Genomic DNA, 16,099 nt, shown 5'->3' on the forward strand with positions numbered 1-16,099 from the left:
AAAATTTTATGTGGAAGTGCAAAAACAAAAACCAACTACAACAAAAAAAGAAAAATAATTGGATGACTGCCTAATTTCAAAACTTGCTATCAAACTCCATTTATGTAGATAGTGTGTTTTACTACATATAGAGAAGTATATATGCCAGTGGGACAGAAATGAGAATCTGAAAAAAACTGTTATGTTTATGGCCAGTTGATTTTCAAAGTAGTAAAAAAGGCAATTAAATGGACAAAGGGCAATCTCTAAAAAAATTACTGGAGCAATTATATTTCAACATTAATTAATTTAAAATAAAAATATATATGAAATAACTCATTGTCTCACACCATATTAGAACAAAACACAAAAAATTAAAAAAAAAACTCAAACTGATCAGAGTTCTAAATCTGAGAACTAAAATCATAAACGTCTGAAAAAAAAATAAGAGAAAATTTTTATTACCTTTATGACAAAAAGTTCTTATGTGACACTAAAAGCATAATCTATTAAAGAAAACATTACAAGTTGTATTTAATGAAACTAAAAAATATGTGTAATTTGGTCTTAAAACTTTCCTGTCAAAAAGTCACTAAGGGGCGCCTGGGTGGCTCAGTGGGTTAAAGCCTCTGCCTTCAGCTCAGGTCATGATCCCAGGGTCCTGGGATCAAGCGAGCCCCACTTCGGGCTCTCTGCTCAGCAGGGAGCCTGCTTCCTCCTCTCTCTCTCTGCCTGCCTCTCTGCCTACTTGTGATCTGTCTGTCAAATAAATAAATAAAATCTTAAAAAAAAAAAAAAGTCACTAACTAAGAACATGAAAAGTCCCAGCAAGAAAAGGACAAAGTATTTGTGGTCATGTTTTTCATGATAAAATTGTATTCAGAATATACAAAAATCACTTGTTGCTCAATATTAGGAAAATAAATAATACAATGTTTACAGTCTACATGTACCAAAAGAAATGGCATTAGAGAAGATATACAAATGTTTATACAAATAAATAAGGAGGAGGTACTCAAAATTGTTACTCATAGAAATGCAAATTGAAACCACAGATGATATGATTTCACACCCCTAGAACAGCTATAATAAAGAAGATAGGCAATATAAAATGTTGGCAAGAATGGGTAGAGGCAGGATATCTTGTACACTGCTAATGTGAATGTAAAATGGCATAGCCGCTTTGTAAAACAGTTTGGCAGTTTCTTAAAAAGTTACTCAGCTATTTACCATACACTTCACAAAGAAATTTTTATAAGAGATATGAAAGTATATATCCACCCAAATACTTGTGCATGAATTCATTTCATAAAAGTTAGTTTCCAAGAGAGTAGATCTGAAAAGTTCTCATCACAAGAAAAAATTGTAACTATGTGTGGTTATGAATGTTAACTAGACTTATAGTGGTGATCGTCATACACACACACACACACACACACACACATACACACATATATAATTATGTTGTACACTTAAAACTAATGTGATGTTGGGGATGCCTGGGTGGCTCAGTTGGTTAAGCCGCTGGCTTTGGCTCAGGTCATGATCCTAGCATCCTGGAATCAAGTCCCACATCGGGCTCTTTGCTCGGTGGGGAGCCTGCTTCTCCCTCTGCCTCTGCTGCTACTCTGTCTGCCTGTGCTGGTACTCTCTTGCTCTCTCTCTCTCTCTTTCTCTCTCTCTGACAAATAAATAAATAAATCTTTAAAAAACAAAAAACTAAAAACAAAGTAATGTTGGCTTCAGAGGGGAATTCTACCAAATTAAAAAAAAAGTACTATAATGTTATATGTCATTTATGGCTCAGTAAAAAAATGTTAAAAAGTGGAAACAACCCAAATGTTTACCAAATGATAAAGGAATAGACAAAATGTATACATAGTGAATTACATGTAACATACTGATACAAGATACAACATGACAAATTCTTAAGAACTTTATCTCAAGCGAAAGAAACCAAACACAAGAGACAACATATTGTACCATTCCATTTATATGAAATGCACAAAGAAAGCAAATATATAGAGACAGAAAAATTAATGGTGCCTGTGGCTGGACACAAAGAGTGACAATTAAAAGAGCTCTTCTTTGGCTAATGGAAATATGCTAAAATTGAATAGTGCTGATGGTCAGATCTCTCTACACATTTGCAAAGGTTACAGAATTATAGACTTGTAATGGGTAAATTTTATGATACATAAATTATGCCATGCTAAATCTTTTTTTTTTTTAAATAATTCTGGAGACCTCTGTAATGAGTTTTGCTATTCTATGTTCATATGTTCTTTGTGTGTGTGATCCTTTAAGGTGCGTCCTGTGAGGAGTCAATGGAATGTTATATTTCTCAGTCTTGTTGGAAAGGGAGTATTTGCCAAAATAAAAGCTCTGCTTACATTTGTGAATGCCCAGAAGGATTTTTTGATGGAAACTGTGAAACTGATGTGTACAAATGTTCATCAAAGCTATGTCAGAATGATGCAGACAACACTCATATTCCAAATGTAAGTCTGAATCTAAGAAAGTGATTTATATATATTTACTATCGCCATACTATCTGAAAAGTACAAATATAATTCAAGTTTTCATTAACGTATTAAAAATTTCAAAATCAGAAATATCAGAAAAGATGCTTCATTTGTTGATTTTCATGTTTTCCTATTTTAAATACAAACCCCAATTACAAACAAACTTCAGTTTCATTTTTTGTTCTTCTGCTGAAATTTCTCCTTATGAACAATGTAATTTTGTAAAAATTTTATTTTTAATTATTTTTAATTTTCTTAGACACTTTTAAATTTTGACATTTGAATTTAACATTTACATAAATAAGATTAGGAAATAATGTAAAAGTTTCCACAACTTACTATCTTTTTATTTTAGTAAGATTCATTTTTCATTTGTATTAAAAATTTATATTAATATCTTAAAGTCTTCCTAATTTACATGTCTTATGGTTGATACTGGCTATCAGCTGGGCCATCAACTGGAATTATCAACCCAGAACGCTAAATATAACTTCTCTTTAAGGCCTACGCTTCCTCACATCATTGTGGCTGGGTTCTGAAAGCAGGCATCCCAAGATAATTAGGCAGACATTATATGGCCTTTTAAACAGGGCTTCGAAAATCACAGAGCATCCCTTTCTCCATAGTCACAGCCTGCTTTTTACATTCAAGGTGGTGGGAAGGATAGTTCCTAATTCTCAGAGGAGTATTGAATTCAGGTGGTAGGAAAAGTGTGTGAGATGGGGACATTGTGATAATTTGGAAAACAGATTCTTTCACAGTGTTGTACAGGGAATTTCTACATGCTTATAAAAATAGTTTCCATACCTCTACAAGTAAGAATCTTTTTATTACTTTTGACGTATCCAAAAACTTTTGTAAAAAATACTTTCTGATCTTTCTTAGAGTACTACGTACATCTGTTCAGCAATATTTACAGTCAAGCTTTGTAAGACACAACTTCAAATACCACGTGAGTCATTTCCTTGCAAGAATAATACTGCATGTACGAAATATGAGAAGGAGTATCATTGCAGGTATAATTAATTACTTTCCTATTTTTAAACAAATAATACATGAGTTTTAAAGCCATGTGGACAAAAATAAAAGGATGTTCTGTTTTAAGCTTAAATTTTATTCAACGGCATCTAATATTCTACTTCAAATTGAAGTAGAAACATTTAATGTGTTTGAGTTTAAAAAAAAAAACAACTAAGAAATCCTCAGGCATAATTTGGACAAAGAGTTGTAAAACGTATTTTGTTTCATAATGGAGATATTTAGGATAACAATAATAATTAAAGGTTTATAAAGAAGAGATAAATGTAAGTATGTCTACTATACATAGAAAATGTTATTATTATCTTTTGAGAGTATAGAGTAAACTGTCTCTTGCTTCAATTTGCAGACCTCAGTTGACAGTTTTTTTAGAGTCTTTAGGCAGGATTTTAGGAAATACTGCTTTATTTAAATAAGGATTTGCTAAAAGTTACCCATTTGTAAATGACAGAAGTGACCTAGTTATCTGGGCCTATAATTTTAGTCCATTTCAAATAGCTTTATAGATAGTTACTCACACCATTAGGAAGTACAATTTGTACTCTTCACACTTGCTTGACTTTTATCTGGCTGCTTAAAGTAAGTTCTGTTGGGCATTACTGAAGGGCAGTAAACAGCCTCAAAATGTTAGAATATTCATAAAAGCCAAAAATTATTAGCTGTGGTACAGGAAAGCCTTGAATATACTGAAAAGAAACAGAATATGCATACATATCACAGATGTACCAAGGACAGTATTTTTATCACTTTCAAAAGGAAATTAATTTCTAAGTTTAAAAACACACTAAGCTTTTAAAATGTGACATTTTCAAAAGAAAATGAGGAGAAGCTTCTTCATTACAACAATATTTTGGAAGTTCTAACCAGTCCAGGCAAATCTGTATATGCATTCAATCTTATATTAATTTATCAATAAATTAAATTGCTATCCCTTTAAAAATACTGACTTTTTAATTTATAACTTCTAGTTCTGAGCCTTATAGTGCAAATATATTTGTAAATATACATAGAAAAATGATCAACATTTAAAAATATAGATAGCATTGTGTAAATATATAAATATATATTCACATACATATTTATTTTATTTTTATTAAGTATGATGATTTTATTGGCCCTTATTTTTAGCATTATTCTGATGGTGTGGAAGGCTTTGTCTTAAATTTCATTATCAACAGGAAAACTATATAACCAGAGGCATTACTGCCAACTCCCTGTTGATTGTTATGTTATTAATTAATAGATTTAATTTTAAAAATATGACGTTCAACCTAGAATGCTTTGTTAAGCTTGTGCTAGATTGGATGGATGTTGTAAAAATTCCAGTTAGGTTTCTCTAGGATGGATGGAATATGTCACATAGGTAAGCTAGTGTGACAAGTTTGAATTAAACTTACAAAATAAACGTGAACTCCACTACATGTGTTCTAATTGTTGAAATGACCACATTGTTCAAGAATTTGGCAATCATTGTGCTCATCTCCAATCTACTGAACTAAAAACATGGTACCCTCCTCTGGTTAAATTAGACCATTGATTAACAGAAGGTAAAATAAAAGGAAAGTGAAAAGAGAGTAAACACAGAACTGCCTCAACAAGGCAGAAATAACAAAGTCCAATTTGAATGATGAGTGAAAACCTAAGCCTCAGAAATCAATGATATCATACAGATGTGGAACACAGGAGCAGAATTTCCAGCACCCAGATTCCCACCCATTAAACTCATCCCTGACAGTAAAAATCATTACCACCTCTGACTCACATGAAATCATAGAGACATAATCAATATAAATTAACAAAGTATGAAGTTGAAAGGTAACCAAAAAACAAACAAAAAAAATTAGTCTTGGAGTCTCTTTTTCTTGTCCCAAAGGAAATTAAGGGAATGACTGAAAATAAAGAGAAAAAATGAAAGCCCTTCAATTTAAATACCTTTTTAAAAAGTTTTTAAAAAATCTGTGTTTTGCTATCTTAAAAAGTGTGTTTTTTTCTAGATCGATGATTCTCACACTTTGGCTGCAATGGACTTTAGCTGTTTTAGAATCTCCTGAAGAGGTGTTTAAAACACAAACAGCTATTTCCCACCCCTATAGTTCTAATTCAATCAGTCTGGGGTAGGGATTCCACAAATGTGCATTTCTAACAAATTCTCAAGTGATACTGATGTTGCTGTTCTGGAGACCATACTTAAGAGTTACTGGTTAAGATGAGCTGAGCTCAAATAGCATTGATGCAGAAATCCTCCTACATTTAGTTCCCTCCTACATCCATACACTTCAACCCAAGCTTTTGCTCTTATATTCTGAATTTGGGGGAAAAAAAGAAAAGTGGGGTTGAGAAGAGGTAAAATTAAGTGAAGAGAATAGAATACTGATGATGGTATCAATTTCTCTATTTAAATATATGGACTGGATCTAAACTCCTATGATGAAATGGGAGAGGAACTGAAACAAAATTACTTCCTTGAGAAATAGTGTAAATCAAGAAGATGTGGTATATATACACAATGGAATACTATGCAGCCATCAAAAGAAATGAAATCTTGCCATTTGCGACAACATGGATGGAACTAGAGCGTATCATGCTTAGCGAAATAAGTCAAGCAGAGAAAGACAACTATCATATGATCTCCCTGATATGAGGAAGTGGTGATGCAACATGGGGGCTTAAGTGGGTAGGAGAAGAATCAATGAAACAAGATGGGATTGGGAGGGAGACAAACCATAAGTGACTCTTAATCTCACAAAACAAACTGAGGGTTGCTGGGGGGAGGGGGTTTGGGAGAGGGGGGTGGGATTATGGACATTGGGGAGGGTATGTGCTTTGGTGAGTGCTGTGAAGTGTGTAAACCTGGTGATTCACAGACCTGTACCTCTGGTGATAAAAATATATGTTTATAAAAAATAAAAAATTTAAAAAAAGAAATAGTGTAAATCATTAGTTATGAGAATTTAATTTGGTACCTAAGTGACCACAGCAACAGTGTCAGAAACGAGTTAAGTTTTACCACTGTTTATAAACTAGCATTTCCCTTAACACCTAGACTATTGAAACCTTTAGGTGTCTATGAACTTAGCATAAAAATATGTTATTTTTAAGAGCAATAAGTAATGGTATTGAGCCATCATAAATGGCATTACTGGGAACAAGCTGAATGCTAGTAGAATTTTTTGGAAAAAGAAAATGGATAATTGATGTCTTGGTGTTATCAGATAGGTAGAACTTAATTTTGGTAATTTTCTGAAATTACTGAGGAATTTTTGATTGAGGTATTAATACTTTGGCTAAAATTTTCATAATTTATTTATTTTGGGTGGCTAAAGTTTTTTTTTTTTTAAGATTTTATTTTTTTGTTTGAGAAAAAAAGTGAGACGAAGGGGCAAAGGGAGAGGGAGAATCAGATTCCCTGACGTTGGGTGATCTCAGGACCCTGGGATCATAACCTGAACTGCGGACAGACACTTAAATGACTGAGTCACCCTGGTGCCCCTTGACTAAAATTTTTAAAATAAAGTATAGATTGTGGAATACAGTGATGGCAGAAAATGAAAGTAATTATTTAGAAGAATGCTTGAGGAGTTTCTCTGAATACTTGAAATCAGCTATGGCTTTGCCCAAAAAGGAATGTTTCACTCAGAGTAATCTAGAAATAGTGAATGAAAAAACTAAAGGATTTGAGAAGGACTAAGGGAAACCAACAATGTTTGATTAATCATCCTGAGTTTAGAAACAGTGGGGAGCTATTTCCTTTCCATACTATTGAGAGGGAAAGCTAAGATTGCAGTTAGTAGAAGTGAGAGGGAAGTGTAGGACAGAACATTCTGACATGAATTATGAACTTATGTCAATAAACAGTTACTACCAACCTACATGCTAGTGGTGGCGAAGTAGGGGAAATAAATATCTGACCTTATTCTTTTCTCACCTCTGACCTGCTGATTGTGCAGCACAGTAGTAGGACCCAGATAGAAGTCAAGGAAAAGTGAAGGTAGGGGTGGAAATCAGAGGGGGAGACAACCCATTAGAGACTGTGGACTCCAAGAAACAAACAGGTTTTTAGAGGAAAGGGGCTGGGGGATGGGTAGGCGTAGTGATAGGTATTAAGAGAGGCACATATTGCATGGAGCGCTGGGTATTACATGTAAACCATGAATCTTGGAACACTACATCAAAACTAATGATGTATTGTATGGTGACTAACATAACAAAATAATGAATTGCAAACTATGAAACAATAGAGAGGATTTTGCTTAGGGAAACAGGAGACAGAAGTGTGTTTGGAGGGGGCAAAAGGGGATGAGATCTCAGAGATTAAGACAGATTGGATGTCTACCTATCTGTGGGCTCCTGAGAGGCAGATCCTTATCTACCCTTTAGGAGGCAGCAGTGACTCTTAATATAATTACAGTGTGATAACAAGAGAAAGCTGCATGCACATGAGTTTTGAATTTCTTGACTTTAAACTATACGAAGACTCAGAAGCTCCTCTGGTATAGGACCAGAAGAGTGGCATAACCTTTTGAGTCAGCACTGTCTGGACAAGAAGTTCGTTGGGAGTGAATATTATGGTATGGGAACCGCCAGGACTTGACACAGAAATGGAAGAACAGAAACCAGAGAATTGTCTCCCATTCTTCTCTATTATCATTGCCCTCTGTCTACAAATTGAATAAAAGAGAGGTTTTTTAAAACCCTTTTTTGTTAGCCACAGGGAATGAATTGTTTTAAAATAAGTTTGACATGTTTTTTGCCCTTTGATAATTTAAATAACCATTTGCCAAAAAGTCTGCACTTGGGTGAAACTAAACCTCCTCCTGGAGATTTTAAAGGAATGTGAAACAGTCAATCTCTATAGTGACACTGACATTATTTTCTTGAAGCATGTAGCTGAGGTATAGGAGGCCATCTTGTCACTGTAAGAAAATCTAGCAAAGGGATACAGCCAAAAAAATACCAATAAGTGTAGGACTGAAAAGATTTTAAAAAGCCAAAATCTGGGTAAACCAAATTCCATTCGATCACAGATTTTAAATAGTTAACTTTTTTACTATTCATAGTTTATTTTTTAATTATTTCCTACTAAAAAAAAATATTCTTATAACACAGTTGACTATTTCATCGACTATAATTTTGAATTACTGCGAAAAGTCTATTCTTGGGCGCCAGGGGGGCTCAGTCAGTTAAGTGTCTGCCTTGAGCTCAGGTCATGATCTCAGGGTTCAGGAATGGAGCCCCAAGTTGGTCTCACTGCCCAGCAGGGAACCTGCTTCTCCCTCTCCCTCTGCTCCCTGCTCTTCTCTGTCTCTATGTCTCTCTCAGATAAATACATAAATAAGATCAAAAAAAAAAAAAAAAAAGAAAGAAAGAAAGAAAAGTCCATTCTTCTATACCATATTCAAGAGAATATCTGTGTTTTAATCATTTCTATATCTGGAACCCTTTCCAATGTAACACATAGAGAACATTTCCTTAAAAAACTATTTAAGCCATTATTTAATTTGCTTATAATAAATACTTTGGATTCCACTGAGATGGAAGGTCTTTCCTCTGGATGTGAAATGAAATGACTCATTCATTCACTTATTTAATAACTATTTATTGAGTGCCTGCTGTTCCGTAAGCTTTCCTACTAAAAGAAACTCTTCTACTGCAGTAGGAAGAAGAAAAGAAAAACAGGCAAACTAGCATCCTCTTAATAAGTTTATATTTTAGTAGATAGATACTGTTTTAAAGAAGCACTGACTCACTTTTGTAGACTAGACTACTGACCGTGTGATCCCAAGGAAAGAAGTAGTGAGAACGACAAAGAGGCTACTACTATAAAACAGCCTAGAGATAGTGATGACCGACACCACCACTAAGGTGACAAGTGATGATGGTAATTAAGGATCGCAATTTGGAATATAGCACTAAAGAAGGTTCAGTATTTTTCTGAAGGGCTGGATAAAAAGAGGTCAGGCTTAATCCTAAGGTTATTTACTCCATCGAAAGGTTAGGAATAGAATTTTCTAAACTGGAGAAGTCTACAAGAAGGAAAGCATGATTGAGGGGGGTAAAAATCAAGAAATCAGTGTTCCATGTATTAGCTGAGATGTATCATATAGCCACGTGAAGATGTTAAGGTAAGCTTTCTGGTATGCTAGTTTTTACTTTACAGGAGAGGTCTAGGCTACATATATGCATTTGAAAGCTAGCCTCAAAGAGATGGTATTTAAACCCAGGAAACTGAATGAGATTAGTTTACAATGAGCCTTGACAGGGAAGTGAGAAGCTTGCAGACAGAGACTGTGGACCCAAGAGTTAAAGGAATGGAATATGAAGCTAAAATGCAGGAGTCAGTGAATTGAGGTGAAAAAATACAAAAGGTATTACAGAAACTGTAAAATATTTTAAGAATATTTTAAGAATTTTAAGACAATGTCTACCAATTGTCTACCAATGGTAGACAATATTTTAAGAATTTTAAGACAATGTCTACCAATTGTCTACCAATGGTAGACATTGTCTTAAAATTCTTAAAATATTCTTAAAATATTTTTTCAAAATATTTTACTTTTATATATTTATATATACTTTTATTTATATATATATACTTTTTATATTTATATTATACTTTTATAATACTTTTCAAAGTATGTGGTTAGATCTAGTTAGAGGTAAGTGAAAATTGATCTATGGAATTAGCAAGAGGAGACAATCAATCTTCTGTTGCTGCTTTGTAGTTGTTTTTTGTTTATTTTTAGTTTTTGAAGGAACATTTTGACAGAATAATGAGAAAAATTCATTCCCTACATGGGATACCGAAACAAAACAAAACAAAAAAAGGAGGAGAAAAAGAAGGGGGGAAATATTGATTAGACTCAGTTTAGAAGTGAATAGAATGAAAGAATTGGGTTTTCCCGGTGAAGAGTATCAGCAATATAAGTAATAGAGTGGCAGCTGAAGAACATTCAAGTAGGTAATTTTAAAATATTAGGCAAGACAGGATGGGATATACAGTACACAAGCAAAGGGGTGGGCTTTGATAGGATGGCGTATGTTACATCAATTGTAATAGCAGGCAAAGCAGAATATTTGTACTTACAGAGGTGCTTTGAATATGTGGTGTGTCATCATTTGGAAACTGTCCTCTGATTGATTCCTCAAGTGAAGTAGGAAGCAAGGTGAGATAAGAAGGTGTGAAATGGTTATATGGATGAGTAGGAGGGAAATATAATACATTACTGATACATATCAATAGAGATCCTAATTGAAATGAAGAATTAGTGAAGATGAATTTATAGTCAAGTGTAACATCCTCAAACCACATGTTGTTATTCCTAGACCCACATAAAATAGCCTGAGTGTTGAATTAAACAAGGATTGGATTTTGACCAGGTAACAATAAAGGAGGGAAATGGGGCAAATGATTTGAGGATATGCAAGAAGTGAGTATGGAAATGGACCGTGTAATAATATAACTTAGGTAATTATTAAAGGGATGACCTGATAGGGGATGGGAGACATTGAAGTGTTGGTAGAGTCAGTGGATTATGAGGAATGGAGAATTGTTGGGTAAGAAAAGGGCTAGAGGGAGTTAACTGGAAAGAGAAATTAGGCTCTGAGCAGAATATGAAATACTTGAAATTAATATTAAGGAATTTAAGATTAAGAAGGGTAAGAATTATGCATGATGGTAGCCTGTGGAATACTACAGTGGGAATAGGTTGTAAAGTTAGGATGAATATTGAGATCTTCCTCAGTATCCTCCTCCAAAAAGCAAGGATTTTAAGTGGGTGAACTCAGCAGATATTGAAATAACCAAGTAAGACTGGAATTATGTTAGAAAAAGATATAATAAACCAGGTGTTACACATTAAAGAATTAGAGGGAATGCCCAGGAGGGTCAACTATGAAAGCAATCAGAAGAGATATGAGTAGCATGGTTTAATGGCATCATCCTCAAATAACTGAGATTTTTACGAAGGAAGTAACAGTGATCCTTTGAAGACACAATGAGGAAAAAGAACACCTACCTGATCCAACCCTTGAAATATGAGGGATAATGGAGAAAGAGTAGCCGCCACTGAAAAGATTACAGTCAAAATGAAAAATGTGTATAGAAAAGATTGGGGGGAAAGATTAAAATGGTGAGGAAGGCCCTGAGAGGTTCTGGGTTCTTGCAGTATCTGGGGTAAATGGCGACAAGTGGTTAACCATTATGGCCTCAAACATAGATCATAGTAGGCCGACTGTGAGCTTTGGCTTTAAGGTGGAGATGCAAGGTCACACAACTTATCAGAGCTCACACAACTCAGGGGACAGCCATTGCAAGCTCCTCCAAAGGCAGTGCTAAAGTGGCAGGTCTCTGTGAACCCCATTCCATTTATGAGAAATGTCCAAGATACTTCAGACCACAGTTCCAGTGAGGCTTTCTAGGATCCCTGATAGAGGTAATCATCATCCTATCTGATGGAAGTGTAGAGGTAGTGAGGGAAGGGCATTGTGACCTGACATCCAGGATTCTGAATCCTCCCCTATATACTAGTGTGGGAAGCATTTTTAACATAATACCACATAAAGGCTTTGAAGACTATCATGAACCACACTCCTAATATTGCCATCATACACACACACACACGCACACACACACATACACTCACAAGTATGAAGACACACTTATCTATTTGGATATTTGCTGAATGCAATGACACTAATATTTTCCATAGGTAAAGACAATCACATTCTGAACAACCAGAATAAAGTGAGGAAACCTTAATCAGGAAATAAATGTTAATAAAACCAGATGGAGTATTTCTCTTACATCAATTTTTTCTACTCTGAAATCAATTGTTTAACAAATATTTATTGAGAGTCATCTTTGTAAAAGACCATAAACTAGATATTGGAAAATATATACATAAATACTATATCTTTTAAACAATCAGAAATTTTATGATATGAATGTGTTTGCTTTCTAAATTTTATTTTTCCACTGAAATTCTAAGATATTTCATGGGCTAATGGTGCTCTGTTTTATTCTTACAGCTTATTTCTTTTTTAATTTCCCTTTTTCCTCCTCACTGAGTTACAATTAGAGCCTGCTTGCCCTGCTTAAGTGTCAATTCAATGTATTAACATACTTTTTTTTAAAGTCAGTTTCAGCATTCCATTAGTCTGCGTGATGTCTCACCATGTCAGCTGTGGGTAAAATTGGGGTTTTCAGTTTGTGTCACAGGCAAACCTAATTAAGCATGCAATGTGACTTTGAAATAGAACATTGTATACACAGAAATGCATAGGTCAACATATTTCCTTTCAACATATAATAAAGTTACATTTTCACATTAAGTCTGAAAGGTATGTTTTAAAATAGCAATCACACATTTAAATCAGAATTTGTTAATTAATGGAGAGCCTCCACTTGGTCACTCAGTAACTCTCCACTAATAGGAAACCTTAATTTCTTAGAGTTAATTATATCAAAAGATGACTGCTGAGTTTTTCTTTGCTTGAAATCAATAGCCATATTTATAAGGCTAAATTCTTATTTTGAATAAATCATTCTGAAATTTAGTGTAGAAAAAAGTCCATTATAATGCATAGTTTTATCATTTCAGATACCGGTTTTAAACTATATCACAATGGAAAATATCTAGGATATTATTGACATTTCCTCATCAATAGTAGCCTGCTACTGTTAATATAATTTTATATTTTCAAGTCAATTATAATTGAAAGAAGTCATCTTGAAATTTAATCCCCTAACTGCTTCATTTTGGGAACGTATGTTCACATCAGTATGGCCTTCATTTCATTAGTCCTGGACTTATTAATTTCCCTGTAAATAATAAGTAATGGAACATTATGACAGAAGTTAGTGTAGACCTCTGTGCATAAAGATTGACTTAATATTGTGTAACCTCTAAGTTTTCCATTGTATACTGGAACTTAATTCTCTGCACAACATCTAACACTTCTTAATATCCAGTACTCTTTTGCTATGCCTTCTGGATCTCCTGTTGTTAGCAGCAAATTCTCCAATACCACACAGTCTCTTTTGTGTACTTCTTTTTCTAACTGAAATCTGAGGATCTTTAGGTGGCTACTGTTCTTCCTCCACAACCTGTGTATCACTGGTAAGGAAATATATGGAAAGCTTTGCCCTTCTTTATCATATCCAGATCATTTTTTTTCTCCTCCTGAAAAGCCTATCTATTTTTAGCATAAGACATCATCTATACCATTTTCTAACTCTTTGTTCCTTGCTCCCTAGGCTACTCTTCAAGTATCTTTTCTTCTCTCAGGTCCCACCCATCTCCTACTAAAGAATTTAGCATCTGGCTTGCTGTCCTTTTCTCTACCACTGCTGTCACTTTCCCTGATGTCTTTGATAACCACCTTGTAAATCCACCCACTGTGGTTACTTAAATTCTTTGACAATTATTCTGCAATGATTTATCCTCTTCCTCCTGATCTTGGCAAATTTTCCATGGTCATATGTTCTAATTTGTCCTGACCTGTAATTGCACACCCTACAACATCTTGATTTAAGTTTCTGCTCTCTGGTCACCAATTCATGTATTTCAAGTTAGCTCATTTGTGTACTTTAACACCAAAATTATGTAATTCTTTTCATACAACCAGTAGGCACCTCTAATCATTTGACTGCATTCTCTTTCCTCTGCCCATCACCCTTGGCCTTGGTCTTCATTTAACTTTTACAGAGTATAGCTATATATCCATTCTTAAACTCTTTTCTTCTCTTTTTCTATGTTCTATTAATCTGAAAACACAAAACCTGTTTAACTCTCCATCCCATCAGATAAACTTGGGTCCGCTTTCTTTTACATATGTCTAATGTGGCATCTCACACTTAATATATTCCAAATTAATGGGTTGATTTTCAATCCCTGGATAAACCTGCTTTTCTGTTAATGTTCTTTAGACTGATCTTTGATTTCTCTGTCTCTATCTCAGCCCACTTATTGTCTATCATTAGCAGACCCTTTAAGTTCTCTCATAAATACATTTCATGGATACAAACATTTTTATCATTATGAAGTCAACACCCTTGTTCAAGCCAGCAAAGACTCTCATCTGGAACAGTTTGATAGCCTTCCACTTGACCTTCCTGTTTTGACCTCATTTAAGTATATGTAGGACATAGAATGAAAGCCTTACTAAGTAAAGTGATTTGAGTGAGGTGATGGAACATGCAACTCTCAGGAGGAAAAATGTCCATGACAGTGCATGAGGGAGGAAGTACATGATGCACAATCCCTGGCCTACTGAGATCACTCTAATGAGACCAGTGTAATTGGTCTGGAGAAAGCAAGGGAAAGTAGTGAAAATGGAAAGGAAACCAGAGATAGGAACAGTTGCAGACCGTGCGTGCCAGTCCAAGTCTTAGAATTTTACTCAAAGTAAAATAGGAACTGTTACAGTGTTGCTGGCAAATGAAGAGCATTGTCTTCCCTATCTTGTAAAATGGTATAATGCTATAACTTATAAATTAGTATATCATGCTAAATTTCATTAGACAATACAACTATTTTTCTAATAACCTTGTTTTAAAGCTTAAGGAACTGTGAAATATGAATCATATGTTTTGAAATCCAGATGATGACTCAATTACTCAATTTAAGCAAAAATAAATAAATAAATTGATAAAATGAGTGTATAAATTAGACATTTGTCTATGCTCTAACAAGTCACAGTAAGCAAGCATATAGTGGTATTGCAAAGCTTCTGTTCTAAGAATAAGTCTATCTCACTCAAATGGTTTTTTCCAAGAAGTGGAAGTGGTACGTGACAGTGTTGAAATTGATACAAGTAACTCTGCATCAGAATTTCCATCTATATATTATGAAACCAAAAAGACAAAAGTGAACCATAATGCTTTCTTTGTGACAAAAATTACAACTCACATGTAATACAATGGTACAGACCCAGAAAAAAATATGTAGCAAAACCTCCTCCAAGTCTTCAAACAAGTGATAGGAGTATTTCAAGATAAAAGGGTCAGAGAAAATTATTTCGAGTTACTTTATAACCATCTCCTTCCATTTCCTAGAATAGTCTAGAGTTTGAAAAAGCCATTTCAGCAGCTAGAAAACTTTAATCAAGAAGATGTTCCCAATCCAGGAGTGACACTGTTAACATACTATTTTTGAAGCTAGCTCTTTAAAAAAAAAAAAAAAATCAGATAATATTTGATTTTCAATTTTCATTGTTGTGGTGGTTACTTCATTGTTGTAATACATTTCTTTAATAACTTCCTTACCAATTATTTATAATAGCACTGAACATTTTATTTTTAATTTTATTAAGTTTAAGTTTTCCTTGATATTGGAAATGTCAAGGAAATTTTGAAAAATATATTTTAAAAACTTGCTAATTGTGTAGGTTCATTGATTTTCATTTTATTTTGTGAATTTTGTACACTTTAAAAATAAATATATGTAGTAATATATTTCTTCTTTCATTCAGTATTTCTTCATTATGTGAATTGTTTGTCAAGATGCTGGTGATGAAATTTGCTGTTATTACTCTGTTTTATTCAAGGCTTTGTCCCC

The 16,099-nt window shown here is 34.0% G+C and overlaps 1 protein-coding gene across 1 annotated transcript in view; it reads left to right on the top strand.

The window, feature by feature from the left end:
• Positions 1-16,099, top strand: part of LOC101670523 (eyes shut homolog) — an 858,786-nt gene that overhangs the window by 78,437 nt on the left and 764,250 nt on the right. The window contains 2 exon segments of the mRNA XM_045069380.1: positions 2,287-2,480; positions 3,390-3,520. Coding sequence (XP_044925315.1) covers positions 2,287-2,480; positions 3,390-3,520 — 325 coding nt within the window.

This window comes from Mustela putorius, unplaced genomic scaffold (assembly GCF_011764305.1).
Source record: "Mustela putorius furo isolate JIRA1106 unplaced genomic scaffold, ASM1176430v1.1 tig00003927_pilon_pilon_pilon, whole genome shotgun sequence".
Classification (NCBI taxonomy): Eukaryota; Metazoa; Chordata; class Mammalia; order Carnivora; family Mustelidae; genus Mustela; species Mustela putorius.